Source organism: Periplaneta americana, chromosome 14 (genome assembly GCF_040183065.1).
Source record: "Periplaneta americana isolate PAMFEO1 chromosome 14, P.americana_PAMFEO1_priV1, whole genome shotgun sequence".
Lineage (NCBI taxonomy): Eukaryota > Metazoa > Arthropoda > Insecta > Blattodea > Blattidae > Periplaneta > Periplaneta americana.
This window is the reverse complement of record NC_091130.1, coordinates 20,875,863-20,895,827: the sequence shown is the minus strand read 5'-3', so window position 1 is coordinate 20,895,827 and position 19,965 is coordinate 20,875,863. Positions and strand designations below refer to the sequence as shown.

At 36.3% G+C, this 19,965-nt stretch overlaps 1 protein-coding gene across 1 annotated transcript in view; it reads left to right on the top strand.

Moving 5' to 3' along the window:
* The window catches only part of LOC138713969 (ankyrin repeat domain-containing protein SOWAHA-like), a 453,145-nt gene that overhangs the window by 8,894 nt on the left and 424,286 nt on the right, over positions 1-19,965 (top strand). The window contains exons 2-3 of the mRNA XM_069846550.1: positions 2,350-2,411; positions 4,005-4,502. Coding sequence (XP_069702651.1) covers positions 2,350-2,411; positions 4,005-4,502 — 560 coding nt within the window. The remainder of the gene's footprint in view (positions 1-2,349; positions 2,412-4,004; positions 4,503-19,965) is intronic.

Genomic DNA, 19,965 nt, shown 5'->3' with positions numbered 1-19,965 from the left:
GGATTTAATTGACTATTACACGATTAGAAGAAAGTATATAAAAATTAGAAGTAACGAAGTACTCCAATGCAATAAAATATTAATTGACTTACGAAAATACAACTGTCTTCAAATGTATTATTGTACCATCTCAACATTACAAATATTGCGCTAGATGGCAGTAGTGTCTTTATACAGACACTGTACTGATTACTATTCAATAAATCTTAATATTAAACAATCTCTGATACGTGACTATCCATAATATCATATAGCAGAAGTTCTTTTTATCCTCTCAGAGCAGAAGCTATAACATAACCTAACTAATATACACAAGTGTTAGAAAAGTTTTAATTAACGACGATGACATAAAAAATAAACATGAATAATTTTAAAAGGAATAATTATTGAATGTACAATTTTCAAATTTGAATGTGGTTGGTGGTTCAATTGATGTTATATTGGACGTGTGCGTAATAGAAGCGGAACTCGTTGATTTAGGCCTACATGGTGTATTCAACTTATTCAGAATTTCCGAATGAATAATTTTAAAAAAGGAATAATTATTGAATGTACAATTTTCAAATTTGAATGTGGTTGGTGGTTCAATTGATGTTATATTGAACGTGTGCATAATAGAAGTGGAACTCGTTGATTTAGGCCTACATGGTGTATTCAACTTATTCAGGATTTCCGAATGGTGCTCTTCATTTATCTGTAAATCGGATTTCAGAAGATGCATAGGTATGATCAGTGATTTTTATTAATTCTTGTTCTTGAATGCCAATGCGAGTCATATTTGAAACTGCTGTGCATCGACTGGAGTGGTTTGTAATTATATATATATTTTTGACGTCCAGATCAGCGCAGTTTCAAATGTTGGCAAACAAAGAAACAAATGCTAGGGACGCGATAAAATTGAACAAATGCTAGGGACGCGATAAAATTGTGCGATAAGCAGCCATGATTGGTTGAAATACGTCCTTTCTTACCGTTTTATTGGTCAAAAGTAGTATGACGTAGTAAGAGTGTAATAGTCATCGTAATATGATAAAATGATATTCAGTAACTAGATCATCTACTATGTACCCACCGGCGATGGGTAGCTCTCAATTGCTGCATGCGCTCTCATTTTTAGTTCATGCATAATTGAATGCGTTTCATGCAAAGTTGAAAGGAAAGTTGAACATTATAGGTGCACCTTTAGAATGGGTTGTTCGAAAAAATAGTTCTATAAATTATGGTTTATTTAACGACGCTCGCAACTGCAGAGGTTATATCAGCGTCGCCGGTGTGCCGGAATTTTGTCCCGCAGGAGTTCTTTTACATGCCAGTAAATCTTCTGATATGAACCTGTCGCATTTAAACAAACTTAAATGCCATCGACCTGGGCCGGGATCGAACTCGCAACCTCGAGCATAGAAGGCCAGCGCTATACCAACTACGCTACCAAGGCCGACGAAAATAGTTCTGGAACTCGACTGTTCAAGAATTATCTTGTAATTGAAAGAAAAAGTTGAATAAAATAAATTGAAGACTTTTCAAGGAAAAGGATGTGACATCAAATTCTTGAAATATGTGATTTAGGTGGAAAAATAGTTTTGAAGCATTTACTGATAAAAATAAATTATTGCATCCAGAAATGTGTAGGCCTATAGAGTGTTAGTTGGAAGACCTGAGGGAAAAAGACCTTTGGGGAGGCCGAAACGTAGATGGAAGGATAATATTAAAATGGATTTGAGGGATGTGAGATGTGATGCTGAGGATTGGATTAATCTTGCTCAGGATAGGGACCGATAGCGGGCTTATGTGAGGGCGGGAATGAACCTTCGGGTTCTCTAAAAGTCATTTGTAAGTAAGTAGGTATACTTCGATGGAGGCTGGTAAAATTCCCAGTATCTGCTGTGAAGTGGTTAATAGCTGTATCTGGAGTCTGTTTTACCTACTTTTAATTAGATATAGCCTAGGCTATGTCGTATGTTTCGCGTCCGGAACAATTAGTCAATGGTTATCTCCGATGTTCGATGTTTTTATTTGATGAACTCGGTGGAAAAGAGGTGCATACCACAAAAACTAAATTGTATAGGAGAATCACTTATTTCACTGAGATTCTCTCTCTTCAAGTGAAGAAGAGGCATTTATAAATGCTTACTATGGAAGTTCATAAAAGAGGTCCTAGATGGTAAGATCTGTCGGATGATCGAAGAAACTAAAAATCAACAGGAGTGTGGAATGGGCCCTTCTTCCACCGGGCATCCCAATTGTTGCTTAGCTTAAAATTGTTACTGTTTTATATTCCATTACATATTAGCTGTAAAATTGTTCTTCGCGGTAATTATTGTTGTCAATGTCTTCACATTTTTGTTCCAGTTGAAGCTCGCAACCAATTCAAGGAATATGTAAATACTGTGGCAACGATACGTAATGAGGAGGTATGTATGATTTTATTAATTTTGAGAATTTTGAGCACTTTGAGCCCAGTCGGTAGAAAGAGACATTCTTGACGCACAACAGTTTTTACGCGGTATCTCCCTCGCGTTCTTAGCTTTGGAGGGGAAATTTACCGTGCGCGCTAATACAGTAGATATAAATTTGAAGTGTTATCTGCACTAGAACTCAAGATATATTCAAGTTTTGTTGGTCATATTCACAAAGAGTGAAATTCTTCTTTATCTAGACTCGTGTCCCTGGTTGTGGGGTCGAGTGTGAGATAGCATTCTCCATCTGTTACGGTTGTCCCAGATAATATTAATAATATTATTCTCTTCCACTACTTGTCGCCACTGTTCACTTTTTTTGTAACGTCCTTCTTAATTTGATCTTTCCATCTTGTTCTAGGTCTTCCAACAGGCTTTTTCCCTTTTACTTCAAGTTTCAGTGCCTTATTTGGTAATCTCTTTTCACCCATCCTCATAACATATCAAAACCATCTAATTCTGTTTTCCTCCAATGTATCCTGCAATTTTACAATTCTCAAAATATGATTTATATCTTCATTTTTAACTCCATCTCTGTGTTTTCTGAACTACAGTATACTTCTAAGGAATTTCATCTTTGTCGCCTGAATTCTATTCTGATCTTTTTTTGTCAGATTTATTTATTTATTTATTTATTTATTTATTTATTTATTCTAGTGTATTTAAGACCATCAGGCCTTCTTTTCCACACCACCAGAAATACAAATACAATAATAGAAATAAAAAGAAAAATCACACTATAAACAACAAAGTAAAGCCATACAAAAATATACACAGGTTGCAGTCACAAAAACTTTAAATGAGTGATTAAGTATGGTAATTAATAATTATTATACCTTAATTAACTAACATAAATAAGAAACTTGCAATTTTAATCTAGAGTAAAAAACAAACAAAACAAATCGACACTTCTAGCAATACCTAAAAAGCATTAAATAAGACAAAATTTTCCTATTTAATTTTGAATTGTGATAAAGTCCGGCAGTCCCTGACGTCATTAGGTAACGAATTCCAGAGGCGAGGTATTTCTACAGTGTAGGAGGATGAGTATAAAGACGTTCTGTGTTGAGGGATAGAAAGAAGTGCTTGATGCCGGTTTCGAAGAGTTGTAAGAAATTGAAAGCGCGATAGCAGATAATTCGGAATAGAAATATGCATGATTCTGAATAGAAGAGACAGTGAATGTATTGTTCTTCGTTCCTTCAGACGCACCCATGAAAGTAACTGGAGTGAAGGCGTTATATAGTCAAATTTACGAGTATTGCAGATGAATCGTATGCACACATTATGAACACGTTGTAGTCTCTCAGCTAAGAGTGAACTTACATTAGTTAGCAAGGAATCAATAATCAAAATAGGGCATTACAAGCGTCTGAATAATATTCCGTTTTTAGACTAGTCCACGTTTCAGCTGCATATGTGAAAAAAAAAAAAAAAAAAAACATTTCTGGGCTCGAAGTGTTAATTCTTAATATAGTTTATCTGTAGAACTTCAATTTCAAGACACAGGATTATTCAAAGAGTAAATTCATCGATTTTTCTTTTCAGGGCGAAAAGTACCTGATACTGAAGAAGAAATACCGTAACCAAATTGGGGCTGTAAGTCCCACAACGAGTCTGGCATCCCCTGGCCCGTCTTTAGATTCTCTGTCCTCCATGTCGCCTACATCCATGGCCCTCTCTACTTATCCGGCATCCGAAGACTCGATGGAAGCCTCGTCACCATCCAGAGCACCTCCACCATATCGAGCACCTCCACCTCCTTTGCCTTCACCCCAACGTCAAAACCCTCCATTGCCAGAAACGGAATCTGTGATGCAATCACCAACACAAGAAACCGAGCCTCCTGAAGAAATTTCAGAAAGAGATTCGAGCAGGGACGATTCCATGAGCAGTATGACTGAGGAGACCGTGATACACGCCCCTCCGCCCGTGCCGCCTCGCAGGAAGAGCAGCGACAAGCTGAGGCTGGAAAACAAGGAGAATGTCTCCGATACAACGGTCAAGAGACCCAAGACCATCGGTGCCGAAGCGGGGAACAAAATGGTGAGTGTGTGGCAGTTCTTTGTTATGAATACGATTGGAATTATCTACTGCGTGTTCAGTTCAAAGTGTGTCATGGCTCGCCGTATGCCGTCATGTGGCTAGTCGATGAGCCTAGAGAATTCAATCTTCCTTCACTTCCGCAGCGGTATATTACGTATGTGCGAGAGAAGTTGCCTAGAAAGTACGGCGTTCATTCAGAAGAGTACTTACCGATACATACGGTAACGCCGGCAGTGGCAGGAATGTGAACTGCTTCGAAACATGTACTGAGGTGAGTTTTTTCTTATTGTCGGCATATGTGGAGAGGGTTAAGACGATTACTTACGTATTTGTTGAATTAACTTCGACGGTCAACATGGACACGGAGCATTTGATTTGTATTGTGGAATGTTGCCGTACGCAACCGATGATAACAAATACCCTGCGTACGACTTGCCCGCGCAAAACACAGCTCGAAAGAGGTTATGGTAGCACACAGACCGTACAGACCGCCATCTGTTGCTACGACGTTCAAGTTATACCGTACACGTTCTCAAGTTAAGATTGAACGCCTTGATTAATAGGCAACTTCTCTGACATAAAAGCTGAAACTCGCTTCAAATTGCTGACTCGTCAACAGTGACGTCATGACACACTTTGAAATGAACACCCAGTATAGCAGCGTTTCTCAAACTATGGTCCGCGGACCACCTGTGGTCCTCGAGGTCTGCCCTTGTGGTCCTTCAAAAACGACGGAAGAAAAAATAAAATTCAAACGAATTGCGTATTTACTATACCTGAAAAAATCTCACAGTTTGGAAATGACACATAGCAATCCAGTGGCGGCTCGTGATAAAATATTATGTGTGTTCACAATTTTGTGGTTCCAAAATCGAAGACAATTTGAAATCGTACGTTTAGTCTAATATGAAATGTCATGATTCCAGTGTTTCACTATCGAAAAAAAACCGTATATAAATTCAAAACAACATATAATAATAAAGTCCACACCTGTGGAGTAGCGGCTAGCACGTCTGGCCGCGAAACCAGGTGGCCCGGGTTCGATTCCCGGTTGGGGCAAGATACCTGGTTGAGGTTTTTTCTGGGGTTTTCCCTCAACCCAATATGAGCAAATTCTGGGTAACTTTCGGTGTTGGACCCCGCACTCATTTCACTGGCATTATCACCTTCATCTCATTCAGACGCTAAATAACCTAGATGTTGATAAAGTGTCGTAAAATAACCTACTAAAAATATATATAATAATAATGATGATGATGATGATGATGATGATGATGAAACTCAGTCTTTTTATTTCCAATTTTTCTTGGTAAGCCAGTTTACTGTTCAAAATTACTTGAACAGAGTTCATTGTTTACGTTTGTTAAAAATGAATACATACCACAGTCTCGTTACTTACAAACGCGTGTGTTGAGTAATATATTTTGATTCACAACACACTGATACACTATAGCCTATACCAGTACTGTAATCCCACTCGCATAGATTACTATAAATACATGAAGAGTTCGCGGGAAAAACGAATGTCACACTTTTGTTAAGGTTGATGTCATTATCTGATTCAATGGATCACTACGAAATTTAATGTTGTTCTTATGAAAAATGGTAAAAAGGAGAATTATCACCACTAATACAGTAATCCTTTCCTTTATTTCCTATAGAAACAGCACTACATCTTGCAGCTATAAACTCAATTAGATCATTATCTAATCCTTAACAGAAATGTGATATTCATAGTTTTTCCCGCGAACTCTTCACATGCCAGTAAATATTATTCTTAAATATTATATGCTACCATACAGATACTTAAATTCATACCACCACCACAGTTTAGCCAGCACGTGTTTGAAAGCCAAACTATGCTATTATGCCGATACTGAAGTATAGTAATTCACAAACTACACTCTCGTAGCAGCACTGTACACACATCCACGTAAGTAAACGTTCCTACAGTCAGATGCTGACATCTACAGGCTATTAAATTTCCTCATCGAGATATAGCACGTGAACGATAGCCATCGATGGAGCTGACATCTGTAGGATAGATACTCATCATGTTCACTTAACGCTTTGTGCTCTTGACGAGTCATAAGCGGCCAGCTAAAGACAATTTTCTCCCGCGCATGCGTGAAATTCCTGTAACCATCTCGAAAAGAGCACGGCTTGTACGTGAACGGATGTTGCCAAGTTTACATAAGAAGTTTATGCAAGATGCGGGAAGTTTAAAATACTCGATTCTGATATTATACATCCCCACTGCGCCAATACGGTATCAAATAATAAAACTAGTCGTGCATTAATGGAAACAAGGTGTTCACGTGCTCTTGTGCTCTTATTGACGCACCGCCACTGTAGCAATCGCCTTTCATTTTTTCTCTCAGTATTGACATTTAATGGAATTTATTACCCTACCTCTCTACTGACTTCCCACTCTACTCTCAACTACCAAAGAGGGATTTAAAGTACTATGAACATGGTGTTTCTCGCCATCATTTCCCTGCAAATCTGGCGCCTGTAATCCATCCAGGGACCACCCGAATTCATAACAGAGGACCAAAGTACCGAACCTTTTCATGTATTTATGACTTTCTTAATAGTTTTGCCGACACCCAGTCTGCATATTGAAATGGTCACGTACTGTACGTCGTACACCAATAATACAACTCTGAGGTCACAATTTCAAACTTATTTTGCAAGTAAATATGACAAATCCCCTGGTAGAGGGGAAGAGAAGGCCTGATGGCCTTATCTCTACCAGCTTAAATAATAATAAATAAATAAAATAAAATTTTCATGGCTTCGTGATTCCCTTCATTGCAATATTGAAAATAACAAACTTTCATTGAGTGAAGGCGAACAGTTAATTGAACTCTCGAATGACACTGGACTTAAAATGAAATCCGAAGCGGAAGGTATGGTTAATTTCTGGACCTAATCACAAGCGAAAAGAGAATATAGTAAACTGTACAATGATGCTTTAGAGATTATAATTCAGTTTCATTCTACATATCTGTGTGAGAAAGAGTTTTCATCACTAACTCTAATGAAAACCTACCGAAATCGACTCGATGTATGTGACGATCTCAAACTTAAGCTTGCCAGCATACATACAACTGTGCAAGAATCGGCAGGCTCATCCATCTCATTAATGTGAGTACAGTACCAACACTTATTAATTTTTTTAGTTAATGAGTTAAAGATTATCCAAACTCTAATACCTTGAATTATTAAAAAAAACTAAAATAAATTTTCTTCTATTAACATTAACTTAATTAGTTAATATTAATATAAAAGTAATTGAATTAAATTAATTTTAATTAATTAATTCTATTTTAAAATATAAGTATTAAAATATGCTACAAAAATGATAAATTTTTTTCGAAGGGAACAAGAGTGAAGTAGTCCACGGAACTGTTTTGACATAAAAAAGTGGTCCCTACTTCAGAAAAGTTTGAGAAACGCTGATCTATAGTAATCTCAGATCTCGAGTGGCATTTATTAGGACTATTTCGTGAATGAAATAAAAATGTAAATAATATATCCCTAAAATTCACCCACAAAATGTTAGGCCTAATAATTCTATATTTATGCATACCTACCTATTCAGACATTGTGAAGTCGAAATAGATGAATATCGATTACTGCAATAAAGAAATTGCGTGTCATTCAGTTATGCAATTGAGAAAAACGAAATAAAATTTTAATAATGTTAATTACATGTAGCCTAGTGCGCTTTTCTGTTGTTATTATAACAGAAATACATTTTCATTATCTGCTGAAATCATAATTTAATTTAAACATTTTATAATACCTATAATTACAAATAACGTGATTAATACATTAAGTGAACAATCGTTGAAAACGCAGTTATCAAATCTGAATGAAGGAGTGTCATTTTCTTTAGATACAATGGGCATGGAATTAGAAGATGAAGATGTAGATGTGGAAGTAAGATTTCGTACTTTATTTAGTACTGCATCGTTACATTAATTGAGTCATGCCCATCGATTTACGGGGAAACAGTTGGCGACACAAGAACATAGAACAATATGAAATATACAGACACACGAAAACACACCCCAACGAAATTCTCAACACACAACTCAATTTCAGAACACACACACTTTTTAACTCTACATTATACCACACGAACACACCCTCACAGGAAACAAAACAAGAGGCGCCAAGACCAACAACGACCAGCTCTGAGGATGACCCATAAATAGGTCGAAACATGTAAACAAGGTATGTTAGAATTTAACACAAGAAAGTATTATCATACATATTCCGAAGTGATACAGTGTTAAAAGTTGTGCAATCAAGATATATATATATATATATATATATATATATATATATATATATATATTCATGCGTTATATGTGGTGCTAAATTCTAAACTCTGCGTTATAATATTCCCCTCTCTATATATCTTTCGTAGCACTCTTGACCTCTGACCCTCTCGGAGTAAGAGCTCAAGACTCCCAGCAACGTAAAATAACGGACAGAATTGCATTAACCTTAAAAGTCGATAATTCAGCCTCTATACTGTCTGTAGTTCGTGAGAATTCATTTCAAGGCCGACGGAGTCAAGGTATTTCGCCACGCCACGCGCATGCAGTGTAGCTTATAGGAGCTCTGTACCACACTTGGCATTGTCATCTAGTGTTCCCACATTCCAGCTTTCTCCCAAGTCCATTTGTTTCCCAAGGTCTCTTTCAAATTGCTGATTCAAAGAAGACTATATTGTCGGGTGTCTTATACCTGGAGTTCTCTAACTTTACACACCTCACCTCCTTTAAAATAGTAATTGTTCTGTTTTCATTTAATGTGCCTTCCATATCGAGGTAGGCTCAGAGATGATGTGATTTTATGAAAATGCAGTGAGTGCAGAAAGTGTTCGTACTGTGCTACATTTTACGAAAATGGTCTGTCTATGCAAATACGAGTCGGAAGATTCACAGCAATAACTAATGACATGTTTGTTTATTTGTAATATGTCTCCCATTATGAATAACTAAATGAACCTCAGCACACCTACAATTTTCAAAACTGTAGTTGGCTTGGTTTCTTTGCAGGTGAGTGTATATCAAAGAAAAAAAGTACGGTATCAGAATAAACTAACACATTCTTAGTAAAATATTATGCAAATAAATTCACTGATAATGTTTATTTATCGTACTGAGAACTACATTCATTAGGCTTATTTCGATCCTTTGAATCTCCACTTCTCTTGTAATTCTGAAATTGAACCATAATCTGTATCCAATTCAATTTCATCTCTCTCATAGTCACTCATAGGGACGGTTGTTTTCCTTCTACCCTGAAGTTTTCGTTTTACCGGACCATCATTCGTGCTAGTAGACCTACTATTGATGCTGGAACAACCTGTTTCTTTGTTTACTTGACTATAATGTTAAATGATGTTTTAGAATATACTGACATGCCGTATTTGCAGAAGTAAATAATCACATTGATCACATTTTATTGAAACAAATATTTCAAAATGAAATACAACTATGGTCCACGAAAAATTGTGGTACATAGGTGAGGACTGACTTCTAGACTTTAGGTTAAACATTTTTCACGCAGAGTCCTTAACCTCTGCCAATGTAATTATTACGTGAAAGTAAACACTATATAGCCAGGTTTAATTGTACAAAGAATCATATATCTATAACGTACCAGTTCAACAGAGGAGAGCTTAATAAAACAGATAATCACAAACTGAATGATTTCGTGTCTTCACACATTCAATAGAACGATGCACACTGACCTTGTTAAGCATCCATATCATTGCCACGTGTAATGGTAGATAGAAGCATCTATGGGAAACATAATTCCATCACAGTGGCGCCTTAAATGGCAACCACCGAACTCTTGGGGGACTAAGTAGTACATAATGCGTTTTGGACCATAGTTGGGTGCCTGGACCATATTTATGGGAAATTACGGTATACGATAAAATATGTCTCCCATTATATCAGTGCGTGTCGGAGATGAGGTAGTTACACTTCTGACACAGAATTCCGTGATAAACGAATAAAGGCAACGTAAACAAGATATAGTTAGCCCTTGACTTAATGATCATTCCTTCTTACGATTAAGGAAGACAGAACTTTACTACTATATTGTCCAATATTCTTTTGAGAAGATTAACTCCATATGTAGATGAAATTATTGGGGATCACCAGTGTGGTTTTAGGCGTAATAGATTAACTATTGATAAGATATTTTGTATTCGACAGATAATGGAGAAAAAATGGGAGTATAAGGGTACAGTGCATCAATTATTCATAGATTTCAAAAAGGCGTATGACTCTGTCAAGAGAGAAGTTTTATATGATATTCTTATTGAATTTGGTATTCCCAAGAAACTAGTTCGATTAATTAAAATGTTTCTCAGTGAAACGTACAGCAGAGTCCGCATAGGTCAGTTTCTATCTGATGCTTTTCCAATTCACTGCGGGCTAAAGCAAGGAGATGCACTATCACCTTTACATTTTTAACTTTGCTCTAGAGTATGCCATTAGGAAAGTTCAGGATAACAGAGAGGGTTTGGAATTGAACGGGTTACATCAGCTGCTTGTCTATGCTGATGACGTAAATTTGTTAGGATAAAATCCACAAACTATTAGGGAAAGCACGGGAATTTTACTGGAAGCAAGTAAAGAGATAGGTTTGGAAGTAAATCCCGAAAAGACTAAGTATATGATTATGTCTCGTGACCAGAATATTATACGAAATGGAAATATAAAAGTTGAAAATTTATCCTTTGAAGAGGTGGAAAAATGCAAATACCTGGGAGCAACAGTAACAAATATAAATGACACTCGGGAGGAAATTAAACACAGAATAAATATGGGAAATGCCTGTTATTATTCGGTTGTGAAGCTTTTATCATCCAGTCTGCTGTTAAAAAATCTGGAAGTTATAATTTACAAAACAGTTATATTACCGGTTGTTCTTTATGGTTGTGAAACTTGGACTCTCACTCTGAGAGAGGAACATAGGTTAAGGGTGTTTGAGAATATGGTGCTTAGGAAAATATTTGGGGCTAAGAGGGATTAAGTTAAAGGAGAATGGAGAAAATTACACAACCTATTTTTAAATATTCCGGATAGACGAAATAACGAGAGATTGATAACGACAAACGCGGGAGTACATCTACTGAATAAACTCTGCAGTTGAAAACGTTGTTAAATAAAATACAGCTCTAAATGATAATGACAGCAGACATGTTTCCTCTCGCTTGGAAGCGGCGACACTTGGCAGTGAATTTGTTTGTACCAATGGCCGTAATTGTTTACTTAATTATGGGTGCCCCTGTATTTATCGCTGTGATTTGTCTCTCACAAAATTTTCCAAGCTGATGTCAACAAAATAAAGTCCTAGGGCTGTGTTGTCTGGAGTGGACCGTGAAAGCTATTCGTTGATTCATTTGTCTGCCTTAGTAAGAGCTCGACAAACTGCAGGCGAGTACTGACAAAGCTGTAAGTTCCGATCAGACTGATTTCTTTCTTAAAATATTTAGTGCGTGCTCACTGTCATGAAGTGTTGTTTAATGGAATGTAGAATATATGTCATCAGTTAACCATTGCTATAACAAAAAAAAAAAAAAAAATGATAGAAATAACATACGCAGCTAGACTATATATTTAGTGTATTAAAACCTAGAACATATACTAAGTAAATGAAATATGAAGAGTCCACTGCAAGAATGATGGATGTCATTTGGAATACATTTTGCAGGAGAAGCAATTGAAAGTTTGAAATGCTTAGCGCTCAAAGCTTAACTGTGATTTTCCGATCATTACTGGACAATGACTATCAGTGTTAATGCCATATAACTCTGTATGTACATTCTATATGTCTTCAGCTATGCATTGACAGTCTTGGTTCATTTTCGACAAGAAAGTGACATCCATCATTCTTGCAGTGGACTCTTCGTATACGTACATACATACATACATACATACATACATACATACGGCCTGGTTGGCGTACTTGGTATAGCGCTGGCCTTCTATACCCGAGGTTGCGGGTTCGAGCCCGGGCCAGGTCGATGGTATTTAAGTGTGTCAGTAGATTTACTGGATGTAAAATGACTCCTGCGGGAAAAAATTCCGGCACACCGGCGACGTTTATATCATCTCTGCAGTTGCGAGCGTCATTAAATAAACCATAATTTTCATTTACTTACATACGTACGACCTGGTTGGTGCACTTGGTATAGCGCTGCCCTTCTATACCTGAGGTTGCGGGTTCGAGCCCGGGCCAGGTCGATGGTATTTATGTGTGCTTAAATGCGACAGGCTCATATCAGTAGATTTACTGGCATGTAAAAGAACTCCTGCGGGACAAAATTCCGGCACACCGGCGACGTTTATATAACCTTTGCAGTTGCGAGCGTCGTTAAATAAACCATAATTTTGATTTACTTACATACATACAAACGCCCTGGTTGGCGCACTTGGTATAGCGCTGGCCTTCTATACCCGACGTTGCGGGTTCGAGCCCGGACCAGGTCGATGGCATTTAAATGCGACAGGCTCATGTCAGTAGATTTACTGGCATGTAAAAGAACTCCTGCGGGACAAAATTCCGGCACACCTGCGACATTTATATAACCTCTGCAGTTTTTTTTATTTTATTGGGCTATTTTACGACGCTGTATTAACATCTAGGTTATTTAGCGTCTGAATGAAATGAAGGTGATAATGCCGGTGAAATGAGTTCCGGGGTCCAGCACCGAAAGTTACCCAGCATTTGCTCATATTGGGTTGAGGGAAAATCCCGGAAAAAACCTCAACCAGGTAACTTGCCCCGACCGGGATTCGAACCCGGGCCACCTGGTTTCACGGCCAGACGCGCTGACCGTTACTCCACAGGTGTGGACCCTCTTCAGTTGCGAGCGTCGTTAAATAAACCATAATTTCGATTTACTTACATAAATACATACATACATACATACACACTCACACGTACGCATACATACACCAGTACACGCGTACATGTATACATACGTACGTACCTACACACGCCCGCGCGCGCACGCACGCACGCTCATTGTTTTCTGCCCAAGGGCAGGTTTTTCACTGCAAATCCAGCATTCTCCTGTCTTTCTTATTTTCTGCCTTTCTCTTAGTCCCCGCATATGATCCGTATATCTTAATGTCGTGTATCATCTGATATCTTCTTCTGACCCGTACTCTTCTCACGTTCACATTCCTTCCAGTGCATCCTTCAGTAGGCAGTTTCTTCTGAGCCAGTGACCCAACCAAAGCCTTTAAATTATTATTATTATTATTATTATTATTATTATTATTATTATTATTATTATTATTGGTTTGGAAGAAATCCCGAAAAGACAAAGTATATGATTATGTCTCGTGACGAGAATATTGTACGAAATGGAAATATAAAAATTGGAAATTTATCTTTTGAAGAGGTGGAGAAGTTCAAATATCTGGGAGGAACAGTAACAAATATAAATGACACTCGGGAGGAAATTAAACACAGAATAAATAAGGGAAATGCCTGTTGTTATTCGGTTGAGAAACTTTTATCATCCAGTCTGCTGTCAAAAAATCTGAAAGTTAGAATTTATAAAACAGTTCTATTACCGGTTGTTCTTTATGGTTGTGAAACTTGGACTCTCACTTTGAGAGAGGAACAGAGATTAAGGATGTTTGAGAATAAGGTGCTTAGGAAAATATTTGGGGCTAAAAGTTATGAAGTTACAGGAGAATGGAGAAAGTTACACAACACAGAACTGCACGCATTGTATTCCTCACCTGACACAATTAGGAACATTAAATCCAGACGTTTGAGATGGGCAGGGCATGTAGCACGTATGGGCGAATCCAGAAATGCATATCGAGTGTTAGTCGGGAGGCCGGAGGGAAAAAGACCTTTAGGGAGGCCGTAACGTAGATGGGAAAATAATATTAAAATGGATTTGAGGGAGGTGGGATATGATGGTAGAGACTGGATTAATCTTGCTCAGGATAGGGACCGATGGCGGGCTTATGTGAGGGCGGCAGTGAATCTCCGGGTGCCTTAAAAGCCAGTAAGTAAGTGAGTATTATTATTATTATTATTATTATTATTATTATTATTCAGTAGTTATTAATGCAAAAATAATAGTAATGATTTATGTAAAATGGAAGCAAGGAAAAACAAGAGTTGATATTGCAAAAGGAAAGTATAATAGGTAATTGCAAATATTATCAACAAGTATAATCAAATAAATATGTCAGCATTGTTACATACGGAATCAGTGGAATGCTACTCCTTGAGACAGCCCCGCATACCCCCGCGTACCATAAATTGAATACCACTGTTCTATAACCTATAGTATTTTTTTTTATTATCCAATTTAATAAACCAAATTTCACCCTGAGATATATTAGGGTTATAGTTGGCATCAAAATACACATTTAAAACCAATAAGCAATAGTAAAGTGATAACATAAAATAGTGGTCACAGTTACAATTCACATGAATTATGTACAAGCATGCACATTAGTGAAAGAATGGCTCCTGTTACAGATTAATGAGATGTTTGAGGAATAATCAATGTAAAAGATATACAAGAATGTCTAACCGTTTCAGAGTAAATCACGATCTTAAAATGATAATCAATAGTAGATTAATAAAACAAAGTTTCACTTTCACTTTCAAATTAATACTTAATTCATGAACAATGAAACAGTTAAGAGTAATAAAGAGATATTACAAGCAATGATGTACGGTTACATGTTACATACATGATTCAGGAACAATTACAATAATTAAAATATAGGCCTAACACAAGTAATGACTTACAACTAACGAATACCGAAATTCTTGAAGGGCAATTAGGGGCAATACAAAAGATTTAAAAACAAATGTAAACAGTACAATAAAGGAATAGTAGAAAAAATGACAAGATTACAAATTAAACACATTCTTTTTAAAGCAATAGGTTACAACAAAGGGATACTAATAACCAGGGAACGGATTTATATGGACTAAAAATATATGAAATATGTAAATATATATGTAGTTATTTTTACCAAAATATGGAATTAAATATGGATTTTTACCAAAATATGGAATTAAATATGGACTTAAAATTATAAAAAAATGACTATGTACGTTAAATATTGGTACATTTTAATCAAACTAAACAAAAAATATAATGGACGTACCTTATCTTCCAATGTAGTTTCAACAAAACACAATTTTTATTGTCTGTTACCATAACAATAGGTTACAAACATTTCTTTCAAGTGCTGAAAAGTGAATCTTCTTCTATTGTCTCTGAGGATAGATTTATACTGACTAAAAGAGCGTTCGACGTCACAAGAAGTAACTGGTACATAATTCAATTTCACAATGTCTGCTGGGGATAAGTCCAAGTTAATCTTCACTGTTGATTCACCACTCATCACAGCAACAACCTTTTGTAGTTCTTCATATCCAGGGTTTTTTGAAAGTACAGTGTCCACCTTAGCTCTTACTGCATCTGCAACTTTACCTCTACCACGATTCAGTTGTTCCACAGTACTATTTATAATTTCAAAACTTTCAGATAGTGAAAGGTGCCTATTTTGGAGACTTTTGAGCGTTTTTATGATGCATGAAAATGTATGCTGAATGTGAGCTAAGTCATTCTTCACACTTATGTCACAGGTAACTGTTTTCGCAGTATCAATTGAGACTGCATCTTCAGAGTCCAATGCAAGGAGAACATTGTTAATAGAGTCTATATGTTCGGCATAATATTCAACTGCTTCTAGCCATGTACCCCATCTAGTTAAAATTGGCTTTGGTGGCAATGGAATTTCAGGGTACATTTCTTTCAACACGTTAACTCTACTGGGAGCTTTGAGAAATACTTTTTTCACTGATGAAATCAACAAATCTACTTTAGGGAAATTGTCTCTGACCACTTCTGCCACACGATGAAATGCATGCGCCACACAAGTAAAATGAGTCAATTTAGGATATACAACAGATAATGCTTGTCCAGCTTTGACCATATAAGGGGCAGCATCGCTAATAAAGAATAACACATTATCGTACATAATACCCTTTGGCCACAGGATACCCATAGCTTCGTTGAACAGTTTAACTATAGTTTTGTTATTGCACTTTTCTAGAACATCACAATGTAAAAGAATTCGTTCAGAATATTGTTCACTTAACAAACCGATAACTACATTACCAACAAGTCTACCTTCTTTGTCGGGAGTCTCATCAATGGAAACCCAAATTGAACTATCTTTAATTTCATCTCTTATCTTCTGTATTGTCTCATCGTAGATGGATGGAGCATACGTCTTCCTAAGTGTTGACTCATCCGGGATTGTATGTTGAGTATATTTTTCAAGGAATTCCCTGAAGACCTTATTCTTTAGTTTGTAGAGAGGAATATCAGCAGAGATGAGAGAACGGCACAGGTCGATGTTAAACTCAGATCTTCCATTCGATGTTGTTGGTTGTGTTAAAAACAATTGTCTCTGCTTGGAATTTAGTTGTTTGTTGGCCTGATGTTTACTAGTTGTAATGTGTTGTTGCACCAGGAACTTTTGTGTAGATGATACTGCACACTGACACAAATTACAAAATAATATTTTATTGTCAGTTGATAAACCATCTTCTTTAAATTCTGAAATGTAACTTGTTAGTTTTGATTTTAAATTGACTGAATGACGTACTTTTGGCATATTTACCGTCTTTATAGTATGATTTACAAAACTGAACCTATGTGTACTCTGACTGGCATTTAACTGTTGAGCTGCACAACTGAAGTCTGTTAAAAATTTTAAATTAAATTAATACAGTTTTGTAACTTACTTTCCCATTGTTGATAGGACTGCTAATTTTCAAATAACTCTGATGTTAAAGGGATTACTGAACATGTGTTTAAATCTCTATTGTTGAAATGTATTTTTAAAAGTTAATGGAATTTTGTTTTGTTTTATTGTTAAACCTAATATAATATGGACTGTTTTATATGAAATATGGAAAATATATGGAAATTAACGAAAATATGTACTAAACTCTAAAATATGGAAAAATATGGAAAATAAAAGTAGGATTTTTCAACCCTACACATTGTGAAACGTAAAGATAATGCAAAATATAAATTATATTAGCTTTATAAGTAAATATGTATTTACATATAAATCCTTTCCCTGGTAATAACAATACGCTGACTGTAGTTACAGATTAAACACATTATTTTAAAAACAAACACCCAAAGGATTAATAGCTATTTTCAGGCATCATTCAAAGGGACCATGACTGTAATTCACATCTTCTTGAGGTTTTTCGTATATTATTTTGTGTTTTAATCTATTTCAATATGTTATTTTTCACTATAACAACAAACTATGTTTCATAAAGCCTCAAGACATTTCTCTATATTTATTGTATCGCGGTACTCTTTGTCAATGGCAACCTGTAATGGTTATAGGAAGAAATATGCGGACAGTACCACAGATATATTTGCTGCATCGAGAATTTTACATCTGATGTGTATGTAGGAATTCACGCAACAAATAATTAGCGTCTGAACGGTGCTTAGCGCGTTGAAGTAAGCCAGCTCTAAAAGCTTTCTCCTTGAATAAGTTTACGTTTTTGTTATATGACAGTAGATAATATGTTTGGTGTTATCATATAGGCTAGGTACACTTGCTATCGCTCGGTACGTCAATGCATACGACTTGGAGTTTCCTTTATTTCGCTTGCTTTGTGGCTCAGTGAAGCCAACCGTTCTGTTCAGTCAACATGCTGAGTGTAATTCCTGGTCGAAGTGGGTCCTATGATGTGGAGACCGGCGGTTCGTGCCCCGTGGCGATCAGTATTTCATATCCCGCCGAGAGCGATGATTCTCCTCCGATCGCAGTTCAGGTAAACGTGCCGACAGTCCTTTGTTTATTTTAAGAGTTTGCATCGTTCTTTTGATGTTTTGTTTTCAATCTGTGTTAAACCTCAGATTCACAGGCAAATGCCTATTTTGTTGCTGCAATGATAATAATCGGAAAGTAAGTATATAGACTATCGGGAAATAAAAAGCTAGGCCTACTATACATCGTCGGTTTACAAGCAAAACACATTAATTAAAAAATATTACTACTTATAAAAGGTCATTTGAAAGTTCTTGACAAAACTGAATCCTTAGAATATTATTTTTAGTAAGTTGTTTCTCTTTATGTGTTTTTTATTTTCCAATTACAAGTTTATACACATACATTATGTGCATTATATACTCCTTTTTCTCAGAAGTAATATTTTTGACTTAATGAGTTGAGTTTTGCTTGTATATCGACGACATAATATTATATCAACGCTTCATGGCGTATAGACGAATTCTCGATCATTCCAAATGCAGTTTTTCTGAATGGATAGTTTTCCGAACGGCATTATTCCGAAATGAAAATTTCGAATGTATGTAATTCCGAAACCCTTCTTTATCGCAAATATTTTTGTAATACTTTAATTCGATTTTTTAGTGGAATTTGGAAATCACTTTACGTTATATGCCTACATTTGACCTCTCAGCTGGAATTTTGCAGGTCTATTTGCAATGAACCTATTTATATTTTCCCTTTATACTGGAATTTTGCAACTATTATGTATACAACAGACCTATAGCTGTAGGAAATTTTTACCGTTTTACTTCTATTTTGCAATTCTATTTGCAATATCTGGTGATTCTGAAGGACGATCATTCCATGATTTTCGAAGTTTTTTTTTTCACAAACGACGATTTTATGCTCGATTCTCGAACGGTAATACAAAAAAAAAATTGGAAACACATAATTTCGACTGTAACTTAACATAATCCAGCGGTGGCGAAAATGTAATCGTGCGCCGAGCCACTGTGTAACCTGCAACGTGCATAGCACCTATGGAGGGAGGCGGACACCCTAGGGGAAGTGAAGCAACTGTCTGACTTATTAACGGATTTTCATTTTCCTTACTTCAAGCACTTAAATATAATTTTATACAGTACAAGGCTACAAACTAATGTTTAGTACGTGTAACGAAGAAAGAAATGAACAATAAATGAACAATATCACAACCTAAAATTAACTGTCTTCAGAATGTCTCTGCGACAAAGTTTCAAAATCAGGAATTATGTCACTTACTGCCAGTCGTAGTTGATCACGAAGGTATTTATTTGTCTCTCAGTCGTGATCTAAATTTGATTTTTACTATTTTAATGGTTGAAAATAATTTTTCACAAACGTAAGTTGTAGCGAACATGGCTTCAACAGAGCAAGCGAAAGAACGAAGCTTCGGATATTTATTTTTTGGCAAAGATTTGAAAGTTCAACATTTGTCAAGTCCTTACATCTAGCTTTCATTTGACATCACATAGTAAATCAGTGAGTTCAAATTGAAGAGGTAACCACATTATTCGTACATCTGCTGAAAAAGGGTCGACGTACAGAGATGATGATGA